At 44.8% G+C, this 23,039-nt stretch overlaps 1 protein-coding gene across 2 annotated transcripts in view; it reads left to right on the top strand.

Moving 5' to 3' along the window:
* The window catches only part of arhgdig (Rho GDP dissociation inhibitor (GDI) gamma), a 38,423-nt gene that overhangs the window by 1,530 nt on the left and 13,854 nt on the right, over positions 1–23,039 (top strand). Inside the window, exons 1-2 of one of the 2 annotated variants that reach the window (XM_036553513.1) lie at positions 7,846–8,076; positions 18,072–18,248. In XM_036553513.1, the coding sequence (XP_036409406.1) occupies positions 8,004–8,076; positions 18,072–18,248 (250 nt within the window). In that variant the 5' untranslated portion in view covers positions 7,846–8,003. Of the gene's footprint in view, positions 1–7,845; positions 8,077–18,071; positions 18,249–23,039 lie in introns of those variants that run through there. The other variant, XM_036553514.1, reaches the window with a different exon arrangement.

Here is a 23,039-nt window from a genome sequence, read left to right as displayed (position 1 = left end):
ATAAATTCAAGTTTTACTGATCAATAATTGTTTACCTAACTTTTTTCCCCCATTTAAAATATAAAAACAAAACGAATAACCGGTGGGATGGGACGTGCATACATCTTATAATTTAATATGGATTTCGATGTATTAATAATCATGGTCGTTCGTAATTTACAAACGTCAAAAACAGGCCGTGAGACGTTAAGTCAAGTATGTCTCCAGTGGTTTTTATAAAGCACTTTCTTTCAGAATTTCTGACGACGGCAGGTAGAATACAGAAATGCTACAAAAAGCACGCACGGAGTCACCATGTAATATGATACAGTCCAGTGAAACACTGAATGGATTGTTCAAAATGCTTTTCCAAATAGCAGCGTTAACCACAGACGTTGTACTGTTTTGACATCCTGTATAAAGGCTGCATGAAACAAGTGCATGCTTGGTGGGTGAGTATGTGTGCGTGTGTGCGCACGCGCGCTGTTCGCAAGTCTGAAGATGTGTGTGGAATGTGTGTGTCTGCGCGTTTCTGGGCATTCCATGCATCTGTGTGTATGATTGCATGCGGATACATATTTTATATCAAAGTATATAGTCTTTCTCGTTTGCTGTTCACGTTCATTCGAGGAATACCAGGTGAAACCTGACACTGAGCAATGGCGCAAATGTACAATAATACGCATTCAACGACTCTCAAAATAACTCACTATCATGGACAAGTGGTTTTCAGATGAGCATGGTTATCCTATAATAAGATCAATCGGCCAAAACAAAAACCTTGTCAGGAATCCATTAGGTGTTCTACGTGGCTGATTAATGTACAGCCCTACAGATCAATGCGTCGTTCTCATTTCAGGCTAAAACAAGAGAAAAGCCATGCAGCGTATTTTTGTGGTAATCAGTAATACATTCTGGGTGCTCTGCGTAGCCTCTTTTATTTATTTTTTTGCCTCAAGGTTTGTTTCTACTGTACCGCTCACGTCAGTTCCCACAGAGTAATAAAAGCACAGTGTCGGAAAAGCCCTGATCAAAGCTTTTCTGCATCCCAGCCTCACTTTTGATGCCTGATAGTAAATCGGGAATTTGGATTGCTCTGGAGCCCTAGGTCTGTGCCGCAACTTCGCGCCAAAGCAGCGCTGTGCGCCGCAACTACGGGCGCCCTTTTTGAAGTGGCGCGGAGTTTAGCTCTCTTGAAATGTCATATTTAATCAGCCATGAAACCTCTGTGCCTGTGATGAGCCCCGAAATAAATGCCACGCTTCCTGGTGAAACGTCAGTCAGTGTTTGGAAGCAAACTCCAGGGAAGGTTTTTGTTTGGATGTAAGGAGTATACACCAATCCAATTCAATGGGCCTTACCACACAGTTTTTTTTTCCAATTCTTGGTAAATTCACAGTTCCTTTTCTCTGTCTCTTGAAATATACCCCTAGGTGATTTTTGACAAAACTGCAGCAGTGAGAGTTCAGAGATGGCAGCTCAGGGACAAATTAAGAGGAACACACCAAAGTGTTTTTTACGCCTGAACATGTGAATCTGACTTCTCAACACGGTTGTTTAGAGAGACTGATGTGGCCTTCCCTCTGCCCGCAGTGAACCCCGCAACATTCAGTATCTGGTTATATGGCACAGTGCCCTGATGCATGTAGAGCTGAGACAAAAGGGGTTGAGCATAAATTGTTTTTGTCGACTGTAAAAAGAGGAACCTGCCCTTACATTACACTGTGTGCACAGAGGATGCTATAAAAACATCATTAGCCTCTATTAGCCGACTAGCACAAGGTTTTTTGCGCAGCTCCATCATGTCAGCTCCAAAAGACCTTTTAAACGACATGTGATTTATGACGTGCTGTGGAAATATTTCGGCCAGGCTGTTGAACCACATGATTGATGAGCACAGATAGAAACAGATGTTGGAGTATATCAGAGTGTCGCTCTTTGTAAAAGGAACATTTTTTGGCATTGTAGGGGACACTAAGAAATCACAGCCTCTGTCTAAATGGTTCCTGTGCTGTTTCATTAAAGCTGTGAATTTTAGGCCTACACACAAATAATGCGTTCATTTTTGGGGACGGTCAATGTCTCGGTGGTGCTGCGTGGTCCATCATCCCTGACCCTTAGCTGGGTGAACAAATGTGTTTATTTGTTTTTGTTGCATTTCTAGTTCTCATATGCCGAAAAGCTGTACACAATGCCAGAATGTCTCCTAAAAGGGGAGGGCTGGGTTATTTATTTAGACTGTACACACAAAGCTCTGGTCATTGGTGACAGTGACAGTGATCTTTTCTGTTCCTTTACTTTGAGCACATTCATAACACTGGGTCTGAACACACTTTCGCCCGTTGGCTAACTTCCCTACTCCGAAAGCAGACACAGAGAAGTGAGATGTCAATGAGGAACACCATTATGGCAATGCATTGCCATGGTGGTTCTAACATTCTGGTGTTCCAGGAACCCAACTGCCCATGTCAAACAAGAGCTCCTTGTTCCCTGGGGGGGCATGGAACATAAAAAGAACCTAGAAAAAATCATTTGATTGGACATACATTAGTAGACCAGCATCGTAAAGCCCATTTGCTTTGGGTGGACCTTGGAACGTTCAAAAACTTTATTTTTCTGATACTTCAAATGGTGTCATGAGCTTTAAAATTATTGTAATTGTTCAACAGTTATATGTGTGTGGTGTGTGTGTATGTGCTATGTATATGGTGCATGCATATCAATATAAAAATTATAATTATATAATCTATCTCCTAGATGCGACTTTGAGCATATTGAAGTCTCACCGGTCTTTCACTGGATATTTTGAGGTTATTCTGGGGAGACTGCTGTGTTGTTCAGTGCGCGGCTGTGTTGAAATGTGAGCCCTTGCAATGAAGACTGCCTGGCACCGCCTCACTTCCGGAAGCTTCTTCCAGTCTGCAGACCTCAGCCCCACCCCGTTCTTGCTGTGCAAACCTCCCCACACCCAAGAGAGCGTTGTGGTCACCCCGAGCATCCTGTCTCCCTGAACCGCTTCACTCACGCGATTTACCTTTGTCTGTCTATAAATGGATGATTTTGCATCCTCTCTGTTGCATTGTTGAATGTGTGCAGGTCTGTATATATTTGCTACAGTTTGCTTTGTTATGGTCCATGACCTCGAGGTCGTTCCTGTTAGGTGTTCAAACATTTGTTCCATATCCTGCATTGACGTCTGATTACACTTAAAGCAACTGAAATCTGGCTTGATTTTTTGGCCTGGATTCCTCAAGTTTCTCTGTGGGGGATTCATTCCTGAATTTGTGTCATTTATTTCAGTTTATTTGTGTGTTTATTCATTACTATTTCATTACTTTATACTCTGGAAATGAACCAGATCAAATAAACAGAAAGCAGTGGTCCTTGGCACCATTTTAGCTTGTCGATCGACCCTGTTCTTAAGCTGTAAGCATAAGTAACAGACTGTGTAAACTTAACTTCCTGCCATCGGTGTGCACCTCTCACTTCCTTTTGCATTGCAGACCTGTACCACAGTACATTTCCGTGTGAAAGCAACAGGCCTGCAATTATTCCTGAAACATGGCAGTTTGTCCAGAAATTTAAATAGAAAATTTGAGAGCATCTGAACTTTCTTGACTTACCCACACAACTCATGATGTTGTGTGTGTGTAAAATATAAATACACTTAATTAATTTATAAAAAATTGTAATTTTTGTTCAATGAATTCATGGACAGACTGCAGTCCAGTAAGGCTGTTGTCTTAAGCCTTTATTTAGTCACATAAGAATGAGGCTTGCCCCTAATTCCTAGTAACTAATTTGAGGAAGTAGTACATTTTTCACTCTTTACAGAAGTTCTGTAATTCTTCTCAACTACCTGCTAAACCCTTGATGTTGTAGAAGATATGTTAAGAACTTTGTACTTAGACTGAATAGAGGATTTCTCAGTAATGATATTATGCCAGTTTTGAACTGTCCCTTGTGATGATTGTAAGAAACTTAGAGGTATGTTTCTGGATTCATACAGTACTGCCAAAACTGTGCATTATTGGGGATGTCTGAGTTTCTGTCTGTTGGCATCATAATGAGGCTTGGATTTCATCTGGTAACGGCAAATCTTTTCTCCGTGGAGAATCGAGTTTGGCACCTGCTCCAGACACTGTTCTGCCAGGAGCGGCTTGCGGCTGCAGATGTATATTTATGAAGACTTCAGAAAAACACATAAAGTTCCTGAATGTGCTCCAGAGGAGTTCCACACAGAGTCTGACAAGCCATTGCTCCTGAACTAGCTAAATAACACTTTAGCAATGGTGAGCCATTCTGTTGGAATTAAGTAACTGTTTTTCGTGGAGCCGTTTGCCTGCCTGTTCCCCATCTGACTTCCTCATCCCCGTCTGGTTTAGCTGGCGATCTTTAGCACTTTGTGAAGCCCGGTTTGCATCAAGCTGCTAACTCCCAGCAGGACTCCTGTGTGAACCTGTCATGTACATGCCTGTAGGTAGGCAGGAGCAAACGGCAAATAATGGACGGTGGTGAGACCTGCCTCGACCAGATTCTGCATGTAGAGTCCTGAAGGTTCACTGGATATGCCTACACCAAGCGGCAAAGCAAGAGACACATGGGGCATCAGTGATGTATATATTGAGTAGATGCAGAGCTAGGGTCACTGAGTCATTAGTTTGACTCTTTCACTTTGTTTCTTTAAAAAAAGACAAACATTTGGAAAGCCGATAAGGAAAAAGAACTGAGGGAAACAATTGTGTTTCATCTGTGTGAAACCCCAGTGCTCTGTATGCAATGGCTACCAAAAAAGGTATTTGAAAAGAGTAACAAAGTCTCTACTGGCCCTGATTAAAACCCCAGCATTATGTGATACGAAAAAAAGTAATCCAAAAATCATTGCATCAGAGATCAGTGGTATATTATATATGGGTAGCTGTGTGGTTTAGTGGTAAAGTGCAGGGCTTGTAACCTGAAAGTTACTTGTTCTATTCCTAGAAAGGTACCCTGCTGTACTCTTAGGCAAGGTACTTAAACCCAAATTGCCTCAGTAAATATCCAGCTGTGAAAACTGGAATTATGTACTGATTGTAGTCAGGGTAAGAAGATTATATGACTGCATTGTATGTAGGCTGTCTTCAAAATGTCATTTCAATCCTCTGTTTACCTTATAAATGGACAAACAGTGCAGGTTCTGATGGCGTCGGCATGCATGGCAATGCATCTCTGCACCATACAGACAGACAGGGAGCGGTTTGCCTTCGTATGGCACCCGTCTCTCTCAGGTTAGCCCCATGCTGGTATGGAGCCCAGCAGTGGTGGAACAGAGAGGAAGAGGTCTGCTTTGAAGAGTGAGAGCACAGACTCGCACAGAAAGAGGAGCCGTCTCTTTTAGCGCCTCGACCGTTTCGGGCGCGTCCTGCCGCAGGTCTCAGCCAGTCCATAAAAGAACAAAGCGGAAATGAGTTTTTTTTTAGGTGCTGTGTTGCATGGAGAGAAGAAAGAGAGAGAGAGAGAGAGAGTGAGATAGATAAAGAGAGGAGAGAGAGAGAGAGCAAGAGAGAGAGAGAAAGAGAGATAGATAAAGAGAGAGAGAGAGAAAGAGAGGAGAGAGAGAGAAAGAGAGAGCGACTTACTGATGGCTTCAGTGTATTAATCACAGCCATTAGGTGTGGTGGGATGGATGCCAGTTTAAGACAATTATCACACTATTATATGTGTGCCTCTTTAAGGCATTATTACATATATCACATACAGCTTTTTGTAAATGATCTGAAATGTACTGTCATTTTAAATGGAATACACTATACATTGCTATTTTCTGTTTGTTTAGTAGTTACCTTTATCTATGGAGACAAAAGGCTAGATTCAATTTAACTGCTATTTAATTTGTCTTTACTTTTTGCTAAAGAGTTAAGCAAGTGCAACCATTTTATTTCATAAGCTGCACTGACATTTTTTGCAAGCTTTGCTCGGTGTCTGCAGTCACTGGTGTGGGAGGTTGGTGTCGTGGCTTGAGGCTTCTGCAATACTGAAATTGAACCTGGCTTTGATTCGGCGTGCTGGTATGAAGGCATTGGGTCTGTTATTGAGTCCTCCCACTGTGCTTTGAATGCGTCCGAAAGACACGCCAACCAATCAGGAGACAGAGGAGCATCTCTGGTATCATCCGTGGCCTGTGTTTGAATTTCCCTCCAAAGTAACCCCGCCCTGGAGTCTCAGCGACCCCCTCCCCCACCTCACTTCAAACGTCGCTTTGTGGTTTTTTTTTTTTTCCGTCCAGCACGCGAATCCGCTGTTGCGCAAAACTTGTTCACGGTTGCCAAAATTCATGAAGCGTGTTGTGAAAGCGAGGAAATAACCAGGGCATCTTATCTTGCTCAGGTCAGATCTGACTGAAGCCCTTATGCAGCTGATGCTTCGCGTATCGATCTTTGCACCCGGAGATTGGCCGCAGCGCAGAAGGTACCCGCTCAACCATGTGCCTGCGGTGCCGCCCACTGGCGCTTCACCCTGCAGCCCTCAGCGGAAGCCTGCTGCTGTTTCCCATCCTCTGTAACACTGTGCCTGCTAAAGAGTGCCTGCTTATGATGGGTCAGCCACACTTTAAGCATTCCTGTGTATTTACACTCTACCTGCTTATTTGCTGAGTAACTACTGTGTATGTGCACATAGTTACACATTACATATTTAAATACACTTGTTAAGTCTTTGTAGCTTCAATTGTTTGTGGTTTATGTAATAACACTTGTGTAACAACAATGTGCATATTCATAGCAGTTACTGTGTAAGAGTATGGTAGTAGCTATGTAGTATTTACAATGTACATACACAGGATTTGGGGCCACTTAATTCAAAAGTGGAACCAGATTGTCAACTACAATAGAGGTGAGAAAGGGAGATTAACTCAGCTGCTCACAGAACAACCGATGCTAGATCAGTGCACATGCTCCCTGATGCTGTAATGTGATGCGCAGTGGAGTGTGCATACAGAAAAGAACTGCTGATCCTAGAACAGTGCACACACTCCCTGATGTTGTAATGTGATGCGCGGTGGAATGTGCATGCAGAAAAGGACTGCTGATCCTAGATCAATGCACATACTCCCTGATGCTGTAATGTGACGGACCATGGGATCTGGGTATAGATCAGAGCAACAGGGTAGCGGGGGGAAATCTGCCCCACTGATCAAAGAGAAGACCCTCCTCTCATGAGTGATGATAGAGAGGGGGGTTACTGACAGATGGGGGAGGGGATGGTGCAGGGTGGGGTTGGGGGGGGGTGTTTGAGCGTGATGAATCTTGTGCAGTAGAAAGGGAATCTCCCTTTTATATTCCAGAGCATGTCTGCTGCGCTGCTGCCTCGAGTCAGAGGGAGAGAGAGGGAGAGAGAGGGTGAGAGGGAGGGAGGGAGGGAGAGAGAGAGAGGGAGGCAGAGTTAGAGGGAAAAAAAGGATGAGATCATCGCAGCCTCCCGGCTAATGAGTGATGGAGCTGGGAGTCGGGGCTGGGCTAGGCTGAGGTGGCGGCGGGGGCTGGCTCTCCTCTCTCCCGCTCGGGAATCGATAGCGCCCTGCCGACAGGAGCACGATTTCTGCGCACGCCGTGACTGAGTCTAAGGCGCGGCGGCGGCACCCGTCCGGCGAGGATTACCGACGGATCATCAGTCCGTTTAGCCCCCTCTCTCTCTCTCTTTCTCTCTCCCCCAACTGTCTCCTCTCATCCTCTAATCCAATACCCACCCACCCGCCCACCCCACCGCTGCCACCAACACTTCTGGATCCTCTCTCTCTCTATCTCCTTGTCTCTCCCTCTCTCTCTCCCTCCCTCCCTCTCCCTCCCTCTCCCTCTCTCTCTCTCTGTCTCTCTCTCTCTCTCTCTCCCCCACCACACTCTCTCTGGCACTGTGGCAGCAGTAGCAATGCGCGACTGATCCTCTTTCCGAAATCCACTTGCTACAAGGTTCCCCCCGGAGTTTCGGTTCTTCGATTTGGGTTTTTTTATCATTTCGTCATCGCCCGAACTGGAAGCGGACAGGGCGCTATGCTGGGCTGGGACGTGTGCGAGCTGGGCGGTCAGCTCCTCGACCTGCTCTGGTTGACGGTTTGCTACAGAGGTGAGAATCCGAAGGTTGGGGGGGGGGGGGGGGGGGGTGGGGGGGGGGCTTTTTTTTAAATAATCTCTTTCACTGCACTGCGACCCAAGTCCTTACCATGAGAAGTAGGGGGCTGGGAGCAATCTTGTATGTGCTGTGGTTCTCCTCCTGTGTTTTTTTCTGTAACTATCGCTGAAATGTAAAGTTGTGGTCATTTATAAGAGACCAGGCACGTTGTCTGGAAACGCCGCTCAAACTCTGACTCGATTGATTCCTCAAACAGTACAGCTGGTGTCTCTCCCCCGCACATGGCACTGTTAAGCTCAGTGTGGGTTACAGTGAAACGGCAAACGCTGCCGTGCGGCACAGTAGAGCCCTGCGAGCTGGTGTAAAAAGCTGCAGCCGCGAGTTTGATCCGCCGCCCGGCGTGGCTTATTCCAGCAGCTGCGTGCCGTCTCTCTCCCCCCGCCGGGCTCTCGGCTCCGTCGGGGCGAGTCGCCTGGGGAGCGCTTAATTTGTGTCGCTGATCTGAACGCCGGCGTGTGCATTTCTGCACCTGACATAATATGCAGTTGAAGCGGCCATAAGCCGGCAGATCGATGGCTATTGATCACCCCCACCCCCCCACCCCCCATCCGCTTCATGGCAGAGGTGGCGTCCTGGTCCCGTGGGCTGTAATTGCGTGTTTCCCTATCTTGTTGCATCGGGGCTGTGCTCTGCAGAGATGAATGGATCTCTCAGCTCAGACAGGCCTTACGGGAAAAGTAAAGGGGGACAGCAGGAAAATGTGGTTTAAATATATGCAAACTGTTATTTTCCATATGCTGGAAGATTGTCATGCATATATTATACATTCATACAGTTATTGCTGGTTTCATGAGTGCAAACTGTTGCATATTCTTTCAGATATTCAGAGTGTATTTGATTTAACAATGTATTGCAAAATATGTGCTGCAGTATGAGAGTAGCATTAGTGGATATGATCTATACATGAGTGTGTGTGTGTGCGTGTATGTGCATGGGTGTATGTGTAAAATCCATCAGATTTTTAAGGCTATATTTCAAGGTATATTGCTTTTTCAATGGTTTCTTTAATAGATCATAAAGGGACTGCTAAGGGTAAACTGCAGCAATACATCAGTAACTGCCACTAATCCCTAAAACTGCAATTTCACTGTGGTGTCTGTCTCTGACTGTTTATCAACAATGCATATGTGTGCCTGTGGGGTGTGTGCATATATGTATATGCATGCGCATGTAGGTATATATATATATATATATATATATGTGTGTGTGCCTATAGTGTGTGTGTACCTGTGTGTGTGTGTGTGTGTGTGTGTGTGTGTGTGTGTGTGTGTGAGTGTGTATGTGTGCACGTGTGGCGCGCATGTGCATGTAGTTTGTGCCTGCTTGTATCTTTGTGTGTGTACACTTGCTTGTGAGGTGTGTGTATGTATATCAGTATGTATGCTTGTAGTGTGCTTGTGTGTGTGTGTGTGTGCACATGTGTGTGTGTGTGTGTGTGTGTGTGTATGTGGGTGTATGAGTGTGCACGCAGTGTGTGCCCGTTCATTTCTTATGCGAGCACGCGGTGTATGTGTTTGCGCGCGTGCGTGTGTGCGTGCGCGTCCGAGGGTGCGCGCGCGTGTGCGCCCCGGCTATTCTCAGTCCTCACATAAACAGGGAAAGGTCATTCGTGAGGAGAAAGTGGCATGAATATTGCAGACGTGCTCGGAGCCGGCTGCTGCCGCTCTCTAAACAGCCCAGAGACGTGGGGCGCAGACTGAGCCGGCTCCTCCAGCGCCTCCTGGACAGCAGGTGGTGATTATATCCGTCCCCCGCAGTTTGCCTCTCCTCCAGCCCCGCGCCGCGTGGAGAGCGCCGCTCACTTTCGCTCGTAAACACCTGATGGATCGGGATGGTGAACGAGCCCGGGTCGACATGGCAACGCACGTTAAAGTCGGCTCCCCAGGCGGTCAGGTATAGGGGTCAGGATATTGGGCTTGTAAACAGATGGTTGCCGGTTCTCTTCTTTCGCAGGGCAATGCTGTTGATTCCTTGAGCAAAACACTTAACCTGATTTGCTTCAGTGAGTATACAGCGAAGTGAAATGTCAGAATGCAATGTAAATTTAAACCTATGTAAGCGGTTTTGTGTACATCGTATATATAACAATGGCCGAATCTTCAAACTGCATGCTTTCAAAGGGGCAAAGCACTTGAAAAGCTTCTCCTGTACTCCAGATAAATTCCTTTGATCTCAACCAAACTAAAGCAGGCCCCTCTCCTTCAGACAGCTTCCTTTGAAGTACTCGCTATTAAAATTTGTGGGCCGTGCCGTTAAGAATCCCATGTAGCGGTGCTTTCCTGCCCTACCTGGTAAGGAGCCCTGGCCTGGGGCAGTGCTGTCCTCGGTAACGGAAGTTCAGACCCAACACTTTCTCGGTGTGCTAGTGGAATACCCGAGTGTACCCCAGGTGGCCGCTGGGCAGGCGCGGATCGCAGTTTTTGGAGCTCCGAGTTTTGGGAACATACATTTCATGCATTTTGTAATGAAGTCTTCTGACAGAAGCACACAGCCCTGATCCCAAAATTCAAGATGTATCTGGTTTTTGACCCACCCAAGCTCCCTATCAAATAATCAGATCAGTCGTTCTGCTAAATGAATGCAGGTGACCGTGAGCCTCTGGTCTTTGATGTCTCACCATTCAGACTCCATTCAGCTGCATTAATTTAGCTAATAATAACTAATCCAATTATGCAATGAACAGCTTGGATGGAATAAAAACCAGAAACATGCTGGCACTCTCAGGACCTGGGTTGTCCTTTCCCCAGTGTTATGAGATGCAAATCTCGGGCAGAGCACTGCTGTTGTGCCCCTCAACAAGCTTCTTACCCTAAAGGGCTTCATCTATAACTATAAGTAGGTGATACATGAGCCCTGCACAAGTGCATCTGTAACACGCATAATTGAGCACCAGTAACTGGAGAGTGAGCCCTCATGAAACTCATGATGGGTTGGGCTAAGATCTGCTATCAGTCAAAGGCTTGAATCAACCAACCAACCAATCACTGAGCTGCTGAAAATGGCCCCGCCCCATTCATGGGCTCACAGAGCCTTGTAGGCTGAAACCCCATCAATGAACGGAGTACAGCATGCAAGTTTAGATATAATGATTTAGATATGCAAGACTTTGTCATGCGGTGACTCAGACAGTTGTAGTGGTAAATTATCATTTGTATTCTGAAGACAAGCAGGCGATGAAACAAGGCTGTTACCCTGAAATAAATAGGATGTTTCAGAAGCTCCTGCCACGCTGGCGAGGATTTCCCCTCTGCTTTGATAGTGTAAAAATGGCTGACAGAGACAAGTCTCACAACGGCGTATGTCACATTCTGCGAACCTTGATGCAGAGTGAAAAAAAAAAAAAACACAACAGAATAAGACAGTAAAAATCTTGGGGGATCATTGAGTCATTTACAATGCATGATCACCGATGCCTGTTTCAGCATTAATTATTCTTAGCAAGCCCAGACCTTACGAATGCCCTGCAGTATTTGTGTGCTGCAGTCTGACTGACAGATTTTTTCAGAGCATTGGCTGAGGAGATTTCGATGCCCTAGTGCAGACATCAAGCGTGCGGCATTCACAGCAGAGCCTGCTTGGCGTGCAGCCAGAGTGGAGCGTCTGTAACAACCCAGGCCTAGAATGATGCTCTATAATGAAGGAGGGGAGGGGCGGTTGGGGTGAGGCAGGGTGACTGTGTCTCTGTGCCATCTCCCAGACTCAAGTGAATGGGAACAGAATCCAGTGAATGAATGAAGTGTCCAGTCTTCAGTCCTATCTCTATCTTCTCATTACTTGCACATAGTGCTGTTGCTCTGGTGAAGCGGGAGGTTATGAAAGATCCTCCTATTGGCATTGAGTAGTGCGATGCTTAAATGAAAGGAAATGACTCATAACAGCATTGTACGCATGAGGCCCAGTACTCAAAAGGCACCTTGGACCTTGGGCGGTTGCATCAGAAATGGCTGCCGGTTTACCTATAGTCGTCATTAAACGTGTACGTAATTGTACTTTGAAAGGCATTTTAAATGGTTTCTTTCTGTAAAGTATTGGAAAGCATTATGAGTTAAGTGCCCTCTAGAGGCTATCTAACAAACACCTGGTGCGGCCGACCAAATTCTGTGTGGGATTTATATTCCCATATGGCCTCCACCAGTGGCTTTTACGGCTCTGCAAATAGAGACAGTAAACATCTCTCATTGTCTAACCCGAGGCTCGTAATGGTCATGGTCAACTGGGGGTGGATCAGCAGCTTTTCGTAATGCAGTACAGCGTCAGCGGATCTGGAAAAATCGCCCCTGCAATTCACCAGTTTGCACATGCTCTTATTAGGATGGGTGAAGGGTGGCTGAAGAACATCAAGAGCCTCAACTGTGTTTCTACAGTACACGCCCTAGCCAAATAAATCACACACAGACTGCATCAACTGGATATGTGGACCGACCCCATCCCCCCACCCCCCAACCCCAACTCCAACTCTAGGGAAGCCACAGCAAAATCATGAGCGTTTGCTGTGATTTTTATTTAATGTAATACTGCTGACCTCCCATAATTAGCCTCACTTAGCTACTTCATTAATAAAGATGACCCTTCGCTAATGGGATTGAGAGCTTTTTACCCTACGTGCCCAGTGGCTTCACTGCCCGCCTCCCCTTCTTGAACACTAAGATTTGACAGGCATATGGAGCAGTGATTTACAGTTTTGGCCTTTTTGCCCTCAATTAGGGGCCCGGGCTCAAAGAGAACTGTCTCTCCAAGCAGAGTTTAAGTGTCCGCTAGTAGGATCAAAGCCAAAAAATGAAAGTTGAGGCTGCAATTTAGATAAATAGTGTAACTGTGGTAGCTAATTTTTAGACAGTTTAGTTCATGATGGCCCAGAGGGTTGCACTGTGTGGATCAATCTCGTTGGCCGGTGTGTGAGGGACCCCAGAGATGGGTGAAGCACTGGTGAGTGGGGCACCCTGGGATGGGAGAAGTACAGCAGGAGAATGCGTGAGGGACGCCATGGTGCGTGAAGCGCATGGGTGCGCTTGCCAAAGGGGAGGGCAGTGTGACGGAGTGCCATCACTACGGTTGAGTATGCGCTCTGACTGCCATAGCAACGAGCCTGGCTCTTTGGCGTCGTGGTCAAAGTCGCATGGTTGTTACCCTGTAGACCCGGGTTCGAGGCTGGGTGGGGTGACTGCTCTCGCCCTTTGCTACAGCCCAACAGTACTGAATGGATTGTTAGTCTTGGAGGACAGAGAGCAGTGCAACAGAAATTTAAAGAAGCTGCCACAACAGGGCTGGTGTTGGAGACATCACTACAGCCAGGGAAGATATCCCTATGGTGTGCAAGTCATTATCATGCGACACTGCAGGCCTGCTTCAAGCTGTTTCTGGGCTTTCTAAAGACTTGCTTAAGTGGAATGCACATTATCAGTATTAAATGGGCAATGCTTTGATGGAAACACAATGCAGGTCTAGGCATTGCATTTATTGCCTCTTTCCCCACCTCGCCATATATCAGATTCAGTAGTGCCAGTAATGAGGGCACTGATCACAACCCAAGTTTTCTTTCCCACAAAAATACTCCTGGATGTATTGTGATCTTCTCTTTCATATGACCTTAAAAACATTAACCATCCCTCTGCTCTGACTTGCATGCAGGCAATCTCAGGTTGTAAATATCTGCATTTTTAATGCGTTGTTTTATATAGAGGACAGATAGGGGATCCATGCTGAAATCAATACCACATTTTACAGCATCTCCTCCCCTGTCCATTCCAGCCCTCCACCACGGTCTATTACATGCGGTGTTTATTTTGCTGTAATTGGCCATTTCTTCCCAGGAAATGCTGTGCTGGCTCCCATACTAATTTCAGCCTACAAAGCAGCACCTACTGCCATCTGAATAAGATGCGGAATTTCTGTGTATTAGAATACAGCAGAGCGCTTTAAAAACTGCGTTGTTGGGAGGGTAAATTGAAACTGATGATGGTGATAATCGTTGTGATTATGATTATGATTATCATTCCTATTACGTGCCGAGCATTTTTTAGTGGAAAAACTGAAGTGCTTGTCATTGCTCAAGGGGAAAACTCTAGTGTCATTCTTAGACTGAGGGGACTTGAACCTATGACACTGTTATTTTACCAGCATGCCGTATTTTAGATGACAACCTGCACACTAACGCTAGTTCAATGAATGAAGTTAGCAGCTATTATCATAGCAAGACCTCTGTGCTCTTCATAGTCATGACATGTTCTATATTCTTAGTGCTCTATAGCCATGATATGTTTACCTCTTTAAACAAAGCTGCTTTGAAACTTACCTTCACCAAAATCCAAATTTAATTTGGTGGTCTTGGTGTACAGAGCATGAGGTTATCACTGAACCCCCTTTGTCCTGATGGTTTCCAACCAGCAGCTGATTGGATCCTGGGACAGGTAACCCAAACACCCAACCAATCAGGTATTTAGGTTAAAGTAATGAAGAGCTTGACCAGAATAAATCAGAAACCAGTAGATATCTGGTAGACACCACAGCCCTTCCAGACCCATGGGTGCTGCATTGCCCAGATATATCCATTGCCCATGGACATATCCTGAGTAGACCAGTAGACTTCTAGGATGAGTCAGGAGTTGGTCATCCTCACCATCTGTGAGGAGCATGCGTCTGTAATCGCATCTGAATTTTAAATGCAGTTCGGTGAATCATTCATGAGGTGGATTTATACAGGTCAGGACCATACACCGCACACTCAACTGAGAGGCAATTTAAGATGAATATTATTAATTTCCAGTAATTAATGTTTTGGCAGGCAAAGTTGTGCATGTGGGGGGATAGTGCTGAATATTTTTGAATATATAATTCACAAAAAAAAACTGTTGATATTAGGCATACTCTTTGAAGTGTTTGCTGTACTGATCTCATTCCTGGCTAAATCAAGGGGGGGTCCATGTTATTTTAGGCTGTGCTTCTGCTGTGGTTATGTGGTAATCCCAGCTTTACTTTGGAGGACCCCAAATTCTGTGTCAGCCCTGAAGCATTTCTGTTTGATGTTATGACTGTGTGAGCTCCATTGGTAATATAGCTGTTTGCTATCTTGCCTATTGCCTGACAGCTATGCAGAGCCGTAATTGTTTTCTTGGAAATTGAAGTCTATACAAAATCAATAATTCACAATCTACATCACCATCAACAAAGCATTATAAAATGATTACAATTGGAAAACCAACAAAATATACAATTCCCTGATGACAAAAATACAATATAAAAGCATGTAGTCTTAATAATGGTGTATATTTTTAAATTATAACCCTCTCAATAAAAATAAATCCACAAGACATTGATCATTATCCTAATATCAAAGTACACATTGTATTTAAGCATCTGCCTCACATAGAGTGAAATTACAGTGCTATTTTAACCTTGTCATCAAGAGCAACCTTTTAGGATATGAACGACACCACTGCAAAAATATGAACGTAAATTAAGAATGTAAAAGCACTGCTAAGCATGGCACAAGATGCAGAGGATACTCACTAGCTGCTGTGGGTAGCTAGATACAAACAATGGTGCAATCAGATAGAGCTTACTATCGTGGCACATTGAAAAGCAAACGGAAACAGAGCAGCTTTGAATTCATGTCATTGTGAACAGCTGACTGCCACACCTGCGTGTGTCATGAATGGCAGCTGCTCTGGGGTTGTTCAGTACCGTGTCTCCCCTCAGCGATGGGACCCCCTCTCATGTTTGCCAATGAGAACCTACCTTTACTGTGCAGATCCAGGAAAGTCTCCAGACTTCTGCAATGCAAAGAAACTTTTATGTTTCCTACCCATTGATACACAGAGTACAAAACAAACTCACTCTACAATTGATTTCTGATGACATGTACTTCCACTTGTCCTCACCCATGGGCTCTATCACAGACGCCCAGATTTGATTCGACAGAGGGCGGTCTTGAGAGACGCTGTAACGTTTCCATCCATATTCATTGGTTTGGAAAGATCTATAACGTCTTTGTTAGCTTGTTGTACAGTAAAAAAACTCTGGCAGCTTGTCGCTTTGAAACTGGCATCCTGGGTGTAAGCAGAGGGGGTCAGGTCAGGGGGTCAAAAGAGAGATGGATTAAGTTGTTATCAAATCTGGCCTCTCCTAGGCCCCTCCTTTTATCGTGTTTTAATTGCCAAACACAACTGCGGGCGGGATCAAATTTAAATGCAGGAGACACTCATACAGACACCAATAGACTGCCTAATGGGCTTTTTGGAAAACTGTAAGAGCAAAGAACGTATTGAGTTAAGCGGGCTTTTACGGGCACCATGGTTTTCCACTGTGGAGTTGCGTTTCACTTGTGGGGGGCTCGCTTTTTAGCTGGGCGGAGTTTACTGTCGGACGAGGTCACGCGGGACAAGGACCCGCGCCTGGCGATGGAGCTGCACCGCGGAACCGCCGTCCCTGACCGCGTGGCGCACGCTGTAAATAAAAGCAATTCCACAGCGGGGACGCGGGTGGAATTCAGGTGGCCTTGAGGGCAGCTAGGCGCGTTCGCTCCGTCCCCGTAAGCATGGATATTGTTTCCCCTCGGGGCATTAAATTGTCCTTGTCGAGACGGACATGAGGCATGATGTCATTGTTTAGAGTCGCATGGCCAGGTTGGGCGTCGGTTTCCCTCAGACGAGCTCAGCAGTGCAATAAGACCCCGCCATGCCCTCACAGAGCGGCATCATTCGGTTAATTAACTCAATTCAATTAACCTAGCCTTTTTGCCGAGTGCTACCGAAACGAACGGAGCTACTGAGCTGGATGCAAAATCCCTGTCCTTCTCTAAGGAAGTTCGAGCTTTCGCGGCTGGTAGAGACATGCTGATGAATAACGGTTTTGCTCATTGGTTTTAATCAGGGCACCCTGCTTGGCCTGTGAGAGTTTCACAAATTGCTTTGCAAACGTGTGAGTCGTTTGTCATTTCTACGTGCGACGCAGAGCAACTGAATTCCGAGAGTCGACTCAGGTGAATATTATGAATTTAGGGAGACCGCAAACAGTGTGCCAGCGCCTCTGATCAAATGAGTGGAGCGTCGCCCAACGCCCAGTTCCCCTAATGTCAGAGATGAGTGTGCTCTCTCGCAAACTGCAAATCGGGACAAATGGCTTTTTGGTTCCGAAATCAATAAATCATGAATCTGCGGCCCACTGGCCCATAATCGGGTTAGAGAAATTGAATTCCGCTGTGTTGGTAAGACGTCAGGCCCCGTTTGGCGGCGGGAGGAGCTCGGGCTGCCTGCTGACTGTCAGCCGAGGAAGTCTCTGAGCGGAGGCTTTGCTGATACTACAGGAAATGGCCCCCACTCAAGATCTCGAGCTCTGATGTTTTTTAATCCTGCATGAGTAAGGCAGTAGATGAAGCATCTGTGGCTGAACGCTGTGTGGTTTCTCTTCCTGTTTTTTTGTATGTTGAGTTCCTGTTCAGGCCTGTTCATATGCATTGTTGTTGGCACGGTGAAGTTCTCAGGCACCATTGTAATGCAATGACATGTGTTCAAATTATACAATATTTATGTTATTAACGTTGCTTAACTTAAGATTCCAAGCCCATAAACCACTTAATAAGTAAATACATTTTATATGAACCTCCCTATATTAAAATGTAGCCTAATATTTGCTGAAATAGGCAGTCAGTGTTATGTTTATATGTATGTCAAAATAAAATATACACCAGCTAGTGCAGTGTTTAGTTTGATGAGTGGGAATATCTGTCGGGGTTGTTTTCCACATCAGAAGAATCAGTTCAGCAGCCCCTCTCAGGGACTATCAGTGCGTCTCAGCCCAGAGTTTGGGAACTGCTGACCTCATGTATCCTTTAAGTGGTCCTTTAAGAGGTTGAAAGTCCGTAGGCAGAGCACAAGGCCCCATTTGTGAGCGGGTGATGGAGCCGCGCCTCACGCTGTTTCTCTTCCCGTCAGACATCATGGCCGACAAGGAGACAGAGACGCCTGTGACTGGAGACGAGGACGAGACGGACCTGAACTACCAGCCGCCGGCGCAGAAGTCGCTGCAGGAGATCCAGGAGCTGGACAAGGATGACGAGAGCCTCAACAAGTACAAGCAAGCGCTGCTGGGGGCCGGCCCCGTGGTGGCCGGTGAGTTCTGGCAATCAAACACAAACATCCACTGTGACTGGTCCAAATCGCCAAGTCATTAACAGCATGTGTTAGCTCCACCTATCAGCCTCACTCACCCACCACTAGCATGCCCCGTAGTGCACTGCCAACTCCCTGTGGACTGTTCTCACATCAGTGGTTTACACTTGCCATTATAATTTAGCGTGTATATCTACTTGGAAAGTCAGCTGGACCCTTTCTGGAAAAAAAGGTCTACAGCCCATGCTTGGAGAAGGTTTTACGCTGGAATGGATACATCAAATCAGTGGACTTGTGATTTGTAAATTCATGAATGCTTGGTATGTCCAGCCAAACACTTTCCCTGGGTTTTATTTACTTTTAGAACAGCAATAGGCAATGTTTCATTACTGAGGTTATAATGAGCTGTTTCACAGACTGATGGGCTGAATTTAAATCGAGTCCCCTCTGTTGTTTGTGCCTTTGCCGAGTTCAGCAATCAGTGTTTCTCTTGTACACAAAATCCCTCCAGATGCTCCCTCCTTCTACTTGTGGTTTTGACTGATCCGGTCTTTTTAGCAACCCGGCCCTGTACCAGAAAACCCAGAGACAATGCGAACTGAGCCCTTGGGAAACAGCCCCAGGGACTATGGGACCGCCATGTCGCAAGGAGTCGTGGGAAGCCCACCCTTTTCATCCTCGAATCGCATCTACGTGCAAATTGAGCGGAACATCAAACAAAGATTTTCAGTTCTTTAGGGGAATGCTGAATGCACACACACACACACACACACACACACACACACCGCCCCCTCCCCCAATTCTGCAGTGTACATGCAGTCACACACATGTGTTTGCTGACATACCCCCTCTGTCCTCTCACATAATCTTAAATTAAATATACAATATGGAGTGTATTGTGTCTTTCAGTATCATGATGGAAATTTGAATAGAGGGGAGTCCCTTATCACAAGCTGTTGAACTGGCCCTTCTTTTATAGACCGGATTCAAAGGAATGATGTACGATTCGCAGGTGCTTTGGAAGCACTTGCGTCTGCAGAGACCTAGAATGGGCCGCAGTAATAACACTTTGTTTTATGTGGCAGGAGTGTAACACTCAACAGAGGCGCTGGAATGATGAGGATGACTCTAGCCCTAATGAATCCAGTTAATCGCCCCTGCAATTGCCCTGCAAATTTGCCGTGATAGATAACAGGCTGACCTGCTTACCGGGTGTTTCCGCTGGTAATGTAAAATTTAATAGGTTGCCGCTTACCTTTAAGGAGCAGGATTACAGGAGGACAGAGCATGCAATACAAACTTTTTCCCCATGTGTTCACCTCAACATCACTGCAAAAGTATGTCTGGCTCCCTTGTAACAGCTGATGCTGGGGACGGAGGACGTCTCTGGGAGTTCCAGAATTTTCTGAATGGGAACATGTCACTCAGCAATGGACTATTACACTGTGAAAACAATGAGGCGGTGCAGACTGTAACGACACCACAGCTAGCTCTTCCCATAAACTTCCTTGCTTTACTTATAGTAGATCTCCATATTGAAACTTGCTTGTTATATAGCCAAAAATGAAAAACACAAGCTAATTTGAAGTCCTTTCCTAATTTTTGTCACCTGTCTCAGGCTGTTTGACACAGAATGCATTGCACCGCCTCCTCGCGGTATGTTTGAAGTCTTATGAAATGCATTTTTTTCAGTTTTCTAAAATCACAAGTAGAAAGGGCAGGAAAAAAATGACACATTTTTAAATGATTTTAATTACTGCTGAATAATACCAGTTGCTGGCATGGTGGCTGCTGGTGATCTGATGACTGTATTTATCATAGTTTTCTCAGTATAAACACAAAGGAGGCAAAAAGTATCCTCTTTGTTTTGAGCCAGATAAGAACCAAGCATCCATTCAAAAAAAGTTGATATTGTGCCAATTACCCCCGCTTTCTGCTCCAGAGAGAACAGTGTACATCTGGGAGTAAACTTTGGCTCAGTAAATTGTGAAACCACCCACACTGATTACAGTACACCATGTTAGTGAAAGCTTTCATTTCAAAATACAGTCCGGCTTTGATAAGCAGACAATTTACAAATGTTAATGGGTAATCAATTTTATCTTATTCTGGAAAATTGAAACTGTCCATAACTGAAAAAGCATATATAGTGTATTTAAAATACGACTGGTCTGGCTGATGGTGTAGGCTGGTGTGTGGGAATGTTTTTAGCAAATCAGCAATGGCCAAATCTCTTACACACTGTCCTCAGAAGTAACTTTAAAACCATATGTGTGTCTCTGGAGGTTGTCTGTCATACTGTACGTGCTGACGTCATCTGTCGACTGATAACGATTAATCCACATTGTTTCATTGGTCAATATGTTAATAATATCCCCTCGTCTAATATAATGACCCATATAAGACAATTTGATGAGCTGCTGGCCTATGCGTATAATTACATGAGGGAGAAGGTCCGCTAGCAGAGGAGATTCTATCATTACCAATTGTAATGCGACCGCCCTCGTACATTGTTGCGCGCTATTAAGCTGTCAGAATGAAAACCATAACTCACGTCTTATTATCGAGGGTGTGGTTCATTCAGACTTCATTTAACAAGCCAGGATTTTCAGTTTTCAGTCATCAGATCATTGTGCCGTCCACAGCGACCCTTATGAGGTCGAGATGCAGAGAGCTACGTGTTATCCGAATTCGAAAAAAGTGGTAAGATTAAGATGTGCAGGTGGAGTGCCATAAGAAAGACAGATGGGTACATTTTCAGGTTCTCATTAACTAGCTATTAATTTCTGGTGTTTTCTCAGGTAAATGGATGAATCATGTCCCAAAATATTTTGAGCTTCTTGTTGGATTTTTTTTTTCATACCGTAATGAAATGTTAATCTATATTAATGTGTTAAGATCTATAGATGATATTTTTTTTTTGCAATGAACACGGTGTCCAGTGCATATCAAATTGCACACCATGCTTATATTCACACGTATCTACAACGCTGTAGAACCTTTCGATTTTCGGATTGAGCGTCTTAACACTTGTCGCATCTTACATAGGTTGTTTGGACAGTGCACAGGCATGCTACCGTGATGCGTGTCTTTAATTAGGTCCTGTCTGCATCGGTTGCTTAGCATCGGGGGCTCGTTCTTTATGTTCAGCTGCACTGTGCAGCAGGAACTGGTTCAACATAAAGAGAATCCTCTTGACAGTACTGAAACTGTGGCTTGGGCGGTGAACAGAGACTGCAGTGCAACGACTCAAAGCCCTCATGAAAGAGATTAGGAGTTCCTGTTTTAAAAAGGTTTTTTTTTTTGTTCATATCTTTATTCATTCTCAGAAGATGTTTAACATTGTATCATACATTCTTAAGCATCTGTAGTTTAAAGCATGCAGCCCTTTGAAGATTTCACAGCACAAGGTACTTCAAAGCAGTGTATAGTTGTGATAAGATTAGTAGGGGAAAAAACTGAATTCAATTTGACTTTATTATCCCTCGTGGGAAAATTCCTTTAGTCATTTGCACAAAATGCTCAACAGCATAAAAAATATATGTGCAATATACAATCCACTCCACGTCTGGCCTCCCTCAGGAATGTTTGAAATATTAGTACGGAGTTAATGAGTGTATAATGATAGCATTCTGTGCTTTCTAGAGTAGAATCTAATATAACAATGCAGGTGAATGGATAATAGATTTTTGCAGAGTTGACATTTTTCATCTCTTTCCTTACAACAATGTATGGGAGAAATGTGTTGTGGGGAATTGTGGTTACTGTATGAATCTCAAAGGTAGCACTAAAGTAACGGTTTAGAGCCTGCATTGTTTTGTGTGAGGTGATGAAAGCTCTCACAGTTCAGTGGTTTGATGGCAGTGAAGGGATTTTCTCTGAGCGGGCTTGCTGAGATTCCAATGACTGAAGTCACCCTGAAGAGAATGACATGGCTCTTCCTCCACTTTAACTCTGTGGGGTGGATAAACATTTCTCTCACTTCATCTCTGGTGACAGCCACTCTCAAGACTGAGATAGTGTATGCATGTTGACCAAGCAATGGGGAGCAATGAGCGACACAAATTCTGACAGTCTTCCTAGGGCAACATTCTGAAATGAAAACATTTGTTAGTGCTGGCTCAACCCTATAACATGTTGTTCAGTGTTCTATCAAAAATATGAGTGAAAAATACCATACATTGCATATGCTAGAAAAATAGAAATTATTCGCATTTTCGGGTGTGATATCATGTACATACTGTAGACTATATTGTAAAATTACATGGAATGTGAAATATCATGTACAGTTTATGCAAGAAAGTAGATTCATGAAAGTAGCAGTCAATCCCATATCCCATTTTGTAAGACTGTGCCATACTGCGGGACGTAATTACATATATTCAAATATTTTCCTTCTGTCAGTAAGTCATGTTTAAGGATATGCTGACGTACATTGTGAAGGAAGTGTGTCCAGTGAACATTCCTGTCTGAGGTAATGGCCAGATTTGTCATGTCTGCGCTCAGGCAATGATCCTGAGAGTGTGAGAGGCACGCTCCATCTGACAAGATGTAGATTAAATATCACACACTTGCACCCTATAAATGATTCACTTCCAGACGGGGGGACTCCTCAGTGTGGGTGTATTTCAGATACGTGTCACTAAGGACAAAAAGACAAAGCACAGATTGTGGCACAGATTTATCCCCTCTCTTTAAATCATACCCTGTCTCCTGGGAGGAGAGGAGGCTCCTCTGAAGAATGTGAGCCTCTGAAATGTATTATTTAATATTGTACTGGAGCTCAACACA

Source organism: Megalops cyprinoides, chromosome 19 (genome assembly GCF_013368585.1).
Source record: "Megalops cyprinoides isolate fMegCyp1 chromosome 19, fMegCyp1.pri, whole genome shotgun sequence".
Classification (NCBI taxonomy): Eukaryota; Metazoa; Chordata; class Actinopteri; order Elopiformes; family Megalopidae; genus Megalops; species Megalops cyprinoides.
The sequence above is the reverse complement of the archived record's forward strand: the minus strand, read 5'-3'. Positions and strand labels throughout refer to the sequence as shown.